At 41.6% G+C, this 11,408-nt stretch overlaps 1 protein-coding gene across 1 annotated transcript; it reads left to right on the top strand.

The window, feature by feature from the left end:
• The first annotated feature begins 2,694 nt into the window (after positions 1 to 2,694).
• Positions 2,695 to 9,875, top strand: LOC101516685 (hyaluronidase-4-like). Its single transcript, XM_004592553.4, has 3 exons — positions 2,695 to 3,637; positions 7,185 to 7,274; positions 9,401 to 9,875. Exons 1-3 carry the CDS (start codon positions 2,717 to 2,719, stop codon positions 9,830 to 9,832), a joined length of 1,443 nt encoding a protein of 480 aa, XP_004592610.2. The 5' UTR covers positions 2,695 to 2,716; the 3' UTR covers positions 9,833 to 9,875.
• Positions 9,876 to 11,408: the final 1,533 nt, after the last annotated feature.

Genomic DNA, 11,408 nt, shown 5'->3' with positions numbered 1-11,408 from the left:
TGCTACATAAATAGGTGAATGATGACAAGAAAAGTGTTACCCATTCAGTTACAGACTCATTTACTTCTCTCAAGTATTTTTTATCTGTACTTGGTTGAATTTATAAGTGTGGAAGCCACGCTTACACAGGGCTGACCAGAGTCCGCACGTACCGTCAGGGTAGGAGGAATATAAAGATTGATATTTATGGGGAGTGGGGACCCTTACATTCCTCCCCACAGTGGACATGATGAAGAGGAAGCTTTACTTCTGTTATTTTACCGGGGGAACAGACAATTAGCTCTCCTGGATAGAGAAGGATCAGGTGTGTGGAGCCAGCTTCCGGTGACACAGAGACTTACCTGGAGCTATGGTACCAATTTCATAGGGAGTCGGTTTAGTGCAAGCAGTAAATCAGCATTCACGTTTGTTGACTGGAAAGTTGACCGTGTAGTGTAGAAAGCCTAGGACTTGCTCGTGTGGTCTTGTACAGTGTGAGAGTGCTTGCCTTTTCCCGCATTGGCCATGTGATGACGACAGTAATTGCACAACGCACACCTCTTTAAAGAGACCGAGTTTAACTATGTCAGAGAAAATGCCGTTCTCTTGTTTATACAAAGGACATAATAAAACAACTTGATACGCAAGTTCAAACACATTGGTTTCAGGGTGAGATCCTACTGACTAGAACAGAGCAGCTGCTACAGAGTTCTTACATTCTGGGAAGATTCTTTGGCAGTTTTTTCCCCAACTGACTAGGGAGAAGGCGTGAAAGAGCCAAGTCACTATTGGGATTTAGCTGCTGGAATTCAGTCTTGTTTCTTTACAGGAAAAAGGTGGAGTGAAAGAACAAATTGGATCTTAGGTTTGTTGACATGTCTGAGAAATAATGGCATGGAAAATCTGTAATTAAGTCCCAGGTAATTGACATTGCTTCCTGTTTTCTATTTCAGCTTTTTCTACTTTCAAGGGTAACTGCATTGCTACTTATTGTCTTTTAATGTACAAAACTCTAAGAAAATATTAATATTTTCTTCTCTCTTTTCCTCCCCTTCTCTTCCCTCCTCTTTCCTTTTCTTTCTTTCTTTCTTTCTTTCTTTCTTTCTTTCTTTCTTTCTTTCTTTCTTTCTTTCTTTCTTTTTCTCTCTCTCTCTCCCTCTCTCTTCCTTCTTTCCTTTCTTCATTTTATTCTTTCCTTTTTGAGATAACATATTTTTAATTTACATTATAGTCAAAGGCTTCATGATTCACTAACTAAAGAACTCAGTAAGTAGAAATTAAGATCAAAGTTCAGCATGAGTTTATGAAAGAGATAAAGACAATAACCAAACGAAGGGGCCAGTGTTGTGGCATAGCAGGCTTAGTGATGTTGGTATACCATGTGAGTGCCTATTCAAATCTTGACTGCTCCACTTTTTTTTTAAGATTTGGCAGAGAGAAAGGCCCAGTGCAGTAGCTTAGTGGCTAAAGTCCATTCCTTGCATGTGCCAGGATTCCATAGAGGCACCAGTTCTAGTCCCAGCAGCTCCACTTCCCATCCAGCTCCCTGCTTGTGGCCTGGGAAAGCAGTCGAGGACGGCCCAAAGCCTTGGGATCCTGCACCTGCATGGGAGACCTGGAAGAAGCTCCTGGTTCCAGGTTTCAGATCGGCTCAGCTCGGCCATTGCAGCTCCTTGTGGAGTGAATCATCGGACGGAAGATCTTCCTTTCTGTCTCTACTCCTCTCTGTGTATATGAGTTTCCAAAATGAAAAAAATAAGTAAATCTTCTTTTGTTTTTTAAAGAAAAGCAAAGAGAAGAAGAGACAGAAAGAGTGAGAGAGAGACTTTCAGCCGCTGGTTCACTCCCATAATGGCCACAGTGGCAAGAGCTGGGCTGATCTGAAGTCAGGAGCATGTTCTGGGTCTCCCCTGTGGGTGCTGGGGCCCAAAGACTCAAGTCATCCTCTACTGCTTTCCCAAGTCTTAAGCAGGAAGCTGGTTCAGAGATGGAACAAGTGGGACATGATCCACTGTCAAGATGGGATGCTGGTGACGCAGGCTTACTCTGCTGCTACCTGGCTGCCCCCCGCCCGGTGCTTCACTCCTGACCCATCTTGTGCTAATGTGCCCGGAAAATTAGCAGAAGATAATCCAAGTTCATGGAGCCCTGCATTCAGGTGGAAACCTGGATAAAGCTTCCATGTCCTGGCTTAGACCTGGCCATCTGGGCAGTAAATGAGCACCTGGAAGATCTCTCTTTCTCCCTCTTTTTGTCTTTCTCCCTCTCTTTGTACTCTGTTTCAAAATAGATTAGCAACTAAGCTGTACAGGTATTTCTTTTTGTTGTTGTTGTTTTCATTTTTAAAATTTTCTTTGTGCTCTTTTCAGAAATGAATGGATAAAGCTTGAGACCAAAGCATTTCAAATTGTGTACAAGGTATTGTTTCCTGTAGTACAGTTTACTTCTTGTTGTTTTAACATTTGTTAAGATGCCAATATTCATTAATTTTCAACCAAGGGTATCCTTGGAGTCACTGTTCCAGTCAGCAATAAAATCTTGAAAAACGTGTCATTTTCCTTTCCTTGCTCAGGTGAACCTACACATTTGGCTTGCATACCGTATTAATAAATCTCAAAGTGTTTTTAAAAGCTCTGACCTGTTCCTGTGTACTGCTAAGTGACAGGACTCCAGCAGGCCTAATTTTCATCCTTCTTGTTTTTAAGGACATTGCTTGCAATGCTGACACCTGTACAACATGAGTAACCCTTGGGTGGCAGGATTGGGGGTGCTGCTGTTGTTGTCTGTGGACTCCCTGCCATACCTCAAGCCAGCAATGCACCCTGTAATTGAGAACCAACCTTTCAACATCTTCTGGGCTGCTCCAACCATCTATTGCAGGGATGCTTTCAACGTGAATATGGACCTCAAGGTGTTTAACATTTTATCTAATCCTTCAGAGACTCAAAGTGGATCAACAATCACCATATTCTACCCAAACGAGTTGGGCTATTACCCTTACTTCTCTCGAGATGGAGAGCCCTTTAACGGAGGGATACCACAGAACATGAGCCTTTCGAGACACCTTAGGAAAGCTGCTAATGACATTACAGAAAAGGTTCTCTGGTGGAGATCGGAAGGACTTGTGGTTATTGACTGGGAAAGCTGGAAACCCCAGTGGGAGAGAAACTGGGGTAACAGAATAATCTATAAAGAACACTCGTTAACCTTCACGAGAGCCCGTCATCCTTACTGGTCAGAAACAGAAATGGTGAGAGTTGCCCAACTGGAATTTGAGAGTGCTGGGAGGAATCTGATGAATACGACTCTCACCCTGGCTAGAGAAATGAGACCCAAGCGTTTATGGGGCTTCTATCTCTATCCGGATTGCTACAATTATGATTACAGGGTAAATTCAGAGAACTACACAGGCAACTGCCCAGAGGGCGAACTACTCCGCAATGATCAACTCCTGTGGCTGTGGGAAGGGAGCACGGCCCTTTTCCCTTCAATATATTTGGAGAGAATGCTGAAGTCGAGTGCAAACGCTTTGAAATTCGTGCATTACCGAGTTAGAGAAGCCATGAGAATCGCAGCTCTGACCACACAGGACTACGTCCTGCCAGTGTTTGTCTTTTCCAGGCCGTTTTACTTACGTAGCATGGAAACCCTGTCTCAGGTAAGCAAGCACAGCCTGACACCAGAAGAGAAATGACATTTAGTAGAGTCATACACAACTGTCTAGACGGAAATGTTGAGTAACATGCGTTTTCTCTTAGTTACAGAGCGTTATTCTCAGTATTAGAGGTATATATAGCCTGGTTCTGAAACAGGGTCATTGGTGGATAGGCATATGCCAAGAGTTTTTGGTTCATTTTTTTTTCTAACTTAAATTTCACAGGAGTTTCCTGCAGGAAAATTGTTCACCTTTAGGCAATTAATGTTAGCAGATTAACTTTAACCAAGGAGAGGTTTCAGAATAAGCTTCTAAATATGAAGGCACACAGCTGTGGTATTTCTCAAGTGACAAATCTCTCAAATAGTGTCATTTTCTCAAAGAGCATTTGGAAAAAGATGAGATTACATTTAGTGATAAAAATATTTTTTGCAGTATTATGGTATAGTGGGTTAAGCTGCCACCTCCACACAGCATCCCATATTGCAACACCAACTTGAGTCTCAATTACTTCTGACCAAGTTCCTGATAAGGTGGCCTGGGAGTGTAGCAGAAAATGATTGAGTATTTGTTTCCCAAACCCCAACATGGGATCCCCAGATGTTGTAAGCTTCTGGAGTGGCCTGGCCTGGCCCTGATCAATGTGGCCCTTTGGAGTGTGTATCAGCAGAGGGAAGATCTGTTTTTCTCTGTTTCTCCTTTCTTTTAGGTCACCCTGTCTTTCAAATAAATAAAAATCAATCTTAACAAATTATTTACTGAGTGCCTAAAAAGTGTTAGGAATAATATGTTATTAAAAATTATAGTGAAACAAAATGATAACGCTATTTGGTCGGATAGTTCATTTGGAAAAGAAAATGAGAGAAGGAGACGAGACGGTTTCAGGAAAGCCTTGTTGTAACTTTTCTGTCATGTACCACTACACTTGCAATGAAAACTGTGAGCTAAGTATCATCATGGAACTGTACTTCAGAAATCATTAGAATGTTTATTCACTGAAACATACAGAGTTAACTGGATTTCATTTTGAAATGTTTTGATGGTTTCCTGTGTGTTTCATATATTAACAGAGAGTGTAGATTTCGCGTCTTTTATCTAAGCCATCACTTTTCAGTTGAAAGTTTTCTTTTCCACCTCTGCTTGGTCTTGTCTTTGAAAGAGTCCTAATTGAGGTAAAAACTTGATTTGTGAGTATGGTGGAGGATCCAAATCAATGCGATGTAAGAATGACTTTCTTACTGTTACATTAAAAAAAAATTGCAGAACTCAAGTATTATCCCTAATCTGAAAAACCTGAAAGTCTGACGCTGTGAACTCTGATGTGACGGCATAAACTTGGCCTCATGTGACAGGGTCACAGTCAAAAGGCAAAAGCATTAAGAGTACTGCGCAAAACCAGCTACAGGCAAGGTGCGAGTGAAACATAAAGGGATTTTACGTTTCGGCTTGCATTCTGTCATCAAGACATTTCACATATGCAAATATTTTAGAATTTTTCAAAATCCCAAATCTGAAGCACTCCAGGTTTCAAGCACTTCAGATTAGAGAGAACTTACTGTAGTGGAACCTTGCTGCAATTAAGGGAAGCTTCGTTGTTGCCTGGTCATTTACTCATCACTGGTTTTGAGTGCTACATTTCTGCCCTGGACCTGGGACTCTCCATACTTTGTAGAAGGGGAAAGCAGGTAGGCTGCCCCATTGGCTACCCCCTCTATGTTTCATCTCTCTCCCGTTTCTTGACTCTTGGTCTATGATATGAAACACCACCTTGTCAGATCTTGGTGGGTTACAATCCATGTAGTTTCTCAACTTGAAGGTTGCTTAGGTACTCCCTATCTCTTCCTGTAACTGACTTTTCCATCTTAATTTCCAAGCAACTCTTCACTGTCTCCTGTGTTACACAAGGACTGGCGTGGCCTTTGTTGCGACCCCATCATTTCTTACTGAATAATGGCCATCATCTCCTGATGGGTGCCCTTGTCTTTATTATCCTGACCCAAACCTCTAGTGCATGTTTTACACAGCACGTAAAATTATCTTTCAAAGATGCAAATTTGTGCCTTTCTGGTGCTAAAGTGTGTAATGGCCAAGTTATAATTCTTTAAAATAGCATTTTTTGAAACTTAGGTATTGACTTACATACAGAGGTTCACATACTTCTCAAATTCTATGTGCTTTTCCACAAGGAGCTGTGATCTGGAGGGCTGGTGTTCTTGTCTTCAGATAAACCTCTGACTTATTCTTTGCAAACATACAAGTCTGCTCTCCCCAGCCTATCTTGCAAGCTTCCTTTCATTCCTAGGGACCCCCTTGCAATCTAACCTGTTCAAAGAAGCCTTCCCACATTCCTTTCCATGCAGTATTAAGTATTTCTATTCAATATATGCCTTGTGACCGATGCTAATATGGAAGTTTTGATACTGTAATTTCTTGTTCATACGTCTGCACGAGCCATCACGTTAACACACATCTTCAAGAACAGGACCTAGAGTCTGTTATTTATAGCAACTAGAACATTGCCTGGAACACTGCAGTATCAAATAATTGAAGAATCCAAGGAAAACAATCACCTTTCTATATTTTGCTATAGTTTCCTGTTTTAGAGAATGATAACATTATTAATATGCTTTTTAGTTCATGGGTTGAGTGTTACGATTTTCTAAAGACTATTTATTTGAAAGGCAGAATTACAGGGAGAGGGAGCGGGAGAGAAAGAAAAAGGAAGACAGAGAGAAAGAAAGAGAGAGAGGGAGGGAGGGAGATTGAGATATTTCATCTGCAGCTTCATTCCCCAAATGGCTCCTGAGCCTGGGATGAGCTCAAGCTGAAGCCAAGGGCTCAGTGCAGTAGCCTAGTGGCCGAAGTCCTCGTCTTGAACATGCCAGGATCCCATATGCATGCTGGTTCTAATCCCAACAGCCCTGCTTCCCATCCAGCTCCCTGCTTGTGGCCTGGGAAAGCAGTCAAGGACAGCCCAAAGTCTTGGGTTCCGGCACCCACATGGGAGACCTGGAAGAGGCTCCAAGCTCCTGGCTTTGGATCAGCTCAGCTCTGGCCCTTGCGACCACTTGGGGAGTGAATGGAAGATCTTCCTCTCTATCTCTTCCTCTCTGTATATCTGACTTTCAGATAAGAATAAATAAATCTTTGCAAAAAAAAAAAAAAAAGTGGGCTCCAGAGAACCTGGAGAATTGGGAGCAGGAATTATTACAGGTACTAATGGTAAAAAGGTGTCAGCACACTTTGCATGGACTTTCAAAGCACTGGCAAGTAGTGAGTTTAAAAAAGAAAAGCTGAAGCCAAGCCTGGGACTCTGTCACAGCTCCCACAGCGAAGCAGGGGTCCAAGTGCTCGGGGCATCTCCGGTTGTTTACCAGCTGCTTAACCAGGAGCTGAGTGAGAAGTGGAGCAGCCGGAAGTCAAAGGGGTGCTGACCAAGGTACTGGCAACGCAGGCTACGCAACACTGCAGCCCTCTAAGTTTTATTACTGAATTACCCATCTCTAGGTTTGCCTGGATGGAAGGCACTTGTGATGTTTCTGTTTTCTAGGAAGACCTAGTGCATACGATTGGTGAGAGTGCTGCCTTGGGGGCGGCAGGAGTGATATTGTGGGGAGGAGATGAGTACGATGTTTCAAAGGTAAGTCAGGATTTCTCTGCATCTTGAATGTATCTCGGATATTGGTTTGGGATTTTAAAAATTTTTCACAACAGGGGCAAATGGTTGCATGTTATTTGCTCACTTGGCATTGGTGAAGCTCAAAGACTAAAGGTACGGACACTTTGTGAGTACCTGCTCTGTGCAGGCGTCTGTGGTTAGCGGAGGATGGGCACAGCACAGTCCTCCCCGTCAGACTGTCCTTAGTGAGAGGTGAGAATTTCCATTCTAAGAGAGTAATTTATAATTGATAAATTTATTTATTTCATTCACAGCAAGGGCAAATTCTCAAATGATGATTTTGCTGATTATTTAAATAGGAATGCACTTGAAAGTAGCACATGTTTGTAAACAAAGGTTTATTAATGATCCACTTTTTCTAAGATCATTCAATATAAAGTCTACTCTTAAATATTTGGAAACTTACAATACCATACTAACTATAGACAGTATTTCATACAGCAGATTTCTAGGACTTACTCACGCACAACAAGTGAAACTTACTCTGAATAACAGTTCTTCCATCCTCAGCCCGTGAGGATTACTGTTGTTTTCTCTGTGTCTGTGAGTGGGACTATTAGGTTCTGCCTGTTAGTGTCTGTTCTGTGCCTATCTTATGTTACTTAGAACAACATCTTTGCAGTTCATCTATACTTGTGGCAGAATTTCCTTTAAAAAAGATTTCTATTTATTTCTGCCGGAAAGACAAACAGACAGATATACAGAGAGAAGGAGATGCAGAGGGAAGGATACTCCATCTGCTGGTTCACTCCCCAAGTGGCTGCAGTGGCTGGAGCTGGTGCGATCTGAAGCCAGGAGACAGGAGCTTCCTCTGGGTCTCTCACGTGGGAGAGAGTCTGTCCGTGGGAAGCCTCAGAGCAAGCAGGTATTGGGGAGGCCAAGAGTTGGAGTGCCAGAGCGACAGAAGCACATGACCAAGAGAGCAAGCCCTCCCTATCACGGATCTTCTTGGGGGCTTGCGAGATGAGTGGTTACACAGCAGTGGTCTACCACCTCCTCTCCTGTTCCAGGCGATGATGGGTGGGTAGGAGGAACACCTAGGTGCTGGTGGAAAACTGGCTTCAGTAACCCTGAACGAGATGCCTACTCCACAACGCACAGTATTTTTTTAAAGATTCATTTATTTTTTATTAGAAAAGTAGACATACAGAGAGAAGGAGAGACAGAGGGGATGATCTTCTGTCTGTTGATTCACTCCCCAACAGGCCACAAAGGCCAGAGCTGAACCAATCTGAAGCTAGAAGCCAGGAGCTACTTCCGGGTCTCCCATGCAGGTGCATAGTTCCAAGGCTTTGGGCCATCTTTGACTGCTTTCCCAGGCCACTAGCAGGGAGCTGGATGGGAAGCAGGGCTGCCGGGACTAGAACCAGCACCCATATGAGATCCCAGCACGTGCAAGGCAAGGACTTTTAGCCATAGTCTATCATGCTAGGCCCAACATATAGTATTTTGTATAGCTGTGTCACCATTTTACATTCTCACTAATGTACAAATATTTCATTTTCCCTAGATGCTCATCAACACCTTCCCTTTTGTTTTGTAAATAGTAGTTATCATAACAAGTGTGAGGTGATGAACTCTCTGAAGTTTTGATCGACATTTTCTTGATGTCGATCAAGGAAACATAATAATGATGTTAAGAATTCTTTCACCTGTTTTTGGTTATTTGCATACCTTCTTCAGAGTAATATTTGCTCAAGTTGCTTGCCATTCTTATTTTGCTATTGGGTGACAGGAGTTACTTAAATATTTTGGATATTAATGTTTCATCAAATAAATGGCCTATTAATTATTGCCATTCTAAACATTCCTTTCTCATTATCATGATTATGTCTTTATTTTGCAGCTTTCTTTAGCTTGACATAGTCCTGTTTATTCATTTCTGGTTTTGTTATCTGTGTGTTTAAAAAAAATAGTCTTCTTCATAAAGGTTTATCGCTCGTTCGACCTTATAAAGGCGTAGTCCCTCAATTAAGTGGATACTATTTCTGAAATTCTTATCCTTCCCGATCTTGCCAAATGCAAAACTTGAGGTGTTAATGCCAGGGTCATGACATCACATTCTGAGAGTGCCATTTCTTCCACAGGAGACCTGCTTATCTGTGAAACAGTCTGTTCAAGGGCCCTTGGGTCACTATGCTGTTAATGTGACGTCTGCCGCCAAGTTCTGCAGTCAGGCTCTATGCAACAGTCATGGGAGATGTGTTCGCAAAACCCCCGAGTCCTCCTCCTACCTGCACATGCCTGAAAGCAGCCGTAGGAAGTACGTCATCAGTAAGAGCCTCAGGTTCACCCTTTCTGAAAGCAGTAAGCTGAAGGCAAAGACAGCCATGAAGAATGGATTTGTGTGCCACTGCTATCGTGGCTGGCACGGGGAGTCTTGCCTTCAGCAGCACACTTCAGATCTCTCAAAAAGGAAGAGCACAGCGTCCAGCACATCCTTCCGCTTACCAACTTTTCTCTGCATGACGTTACCTGTGATTCCACTGAAATTCCTCTGCTCCCTACTACCATGTTAATTGTTCCTGGACGAGTATAAAATGTTGACTCTTCATTTAACTTCAAGCCTCTTCTAAAATATTTATTCACATTATGATTGTAGAAAGTAATCATTGACTCCATTCATTGATGTCGCAATTATTCATTGGGTGCTCATTTTCTGCGAGGCATTAGGGGCAGGAGGTACTTTGTCCTCAGGGAGTGTAAATTCTTAGGAGAAAATGAACACTAATAAATAAACATATACATATCTATCAGGCAAGTGTTATGGAGAATAATACAGCCAAGTAAAGGGACCAGGGAGTGTGAAAGAACTGGCGATTGGATAGGCGGTCATAAGTCCTCTGCAGTTATTTGATCCGAAGGCAGGCGAAACAGGTCAGTACAGCGGGAAAGAGTACTCTTGAAATAGGTAATACAAATGCAAGAAGAAGAGGGAGGAGGAGGAGAAAGCTATTCAGTTTTCAGAGATTGGGGGTTTCTAAATACAGCGGAGCCCAGGATGCTAAATTATAAAGGCTGAGAAGGAATCTACGAATGTCCAAAGTATCAGCAAGGCGTTTGAAAACCTCTTTAGCTATCATCCATAGCAGAGGTTATGTCCTATTAGATTCTCATAAACCAGAATTTATTTTGAACATTATTTTATGTAGTCTTTGTTGGCTTATTAAAGAATGTTATATTTGAGCAGTTCATCAGTTCTCAATGTGTGATAATTCATTTAAAGAAGTACATGTACTTCCTGGATATGACCTGGTTATAATTCAAATCAACTTTCACAAAGATTCAAAAGCTGTAATACCTCAAATACTGCTTTCTTCTGTAGGGGTAGATAATTCTCTCTGCTACACTTTGCAAATATTGCATTTTCCAATGTGCTTTGCCCTGCCGTACAGAATGGGCTTTGGCAGGCAAACCACATTTATATTCTACTTCAGTTCACTTGTCTGCTCATTTATTATTGGTTTCTTTGGGGAAGCTGCGGAAGTTAAAGTGCTTGAGAGCTGAGGGTAAGTTTTTCCTTCCTCTTAGCATCCTTCTACATGAAGGCTGCAGCGTGGGCAGCCTTGGGCCCAGACACAAGATGTTTTTGCAGCTATTAGAGTTGGTGCCAAGCCATCACAATTTTAAAAAAAGAATGGCTCCTTTTGTCCTTACAGTGAGAACAAGTTCTTCAACAATTATTAACTGGGTTTTGTTATGAATTCATTCAAGTAAAACAGAAAAAGGCCAAGACTAATAAATGTTATCATGATTTCGAGCATGAAGAACATAGAATGTGAAGCATACCCAACTTTGTCCAAAAAAAAGTTTATATCAGATAAAATATATGTAAATTTGTTGTTTAAACTTACAATATCTCTGTAATAATTAAAATATGAAAGACAAAGGTAGATAAGATGAAAAATAAAATACATAATTAAGTAAAGTACATAGAGGAAAATAGTAAATATTTAAATCTTATTACTCCACAGATAATCATTTGACTTTTTCTTAAAAAAAGAGTACTATATGATGTTATGTAAAACATGTAATGCTATGTATGTTATGTTATAAGTTGTGTATAAACTAAAATTGAAATGTCAATGAGGTGGT

The sequence above is a fragment of the Ochotona princeps genome, chromosome 25, assembly GCF_030435755.1.
Source record: "Ochotona princeps isolate mOchPri1 chromosome 25, mOchPri1.hap1, whole genome shotgun sequence".
NCBI lineage: Eukaryota > Metazoa > Chordata > Mammalia > Lagomorpha > Ochotonidae > Ochotona > Ochotona princeps.
Note: the sequence above shows the minus strand (reverse complement) of the source record. Positions and strands in the feature narration are given on the sequence as shown.

Excerpts from the sequence above, each read along its gene's own strand:
- LOC101516685 (XM_004592553.4), top strand. The coding sequence starts at position 2,717 with ATGAGTAACCCTTGGGTGGCAGGATTGGGGGTGCTGCTGTTGTTGTCT. Across the intron at positions 3,638-7,184 it reads GCATGGAAACCCTGTCTCAG|GAAGACCTAGTGCATACGAT; the intron begins GTAAGCAAGCAC and ends TCTGTTTTCTAG. Across the intron at positions 7,275-9,400 it reads ATGAGTACGATGTTTCAAAG|GAGACCTGCTTATCTGTGAA; the intron begins GTAAGTCAGGAT and ends TTTCTTCCACAG.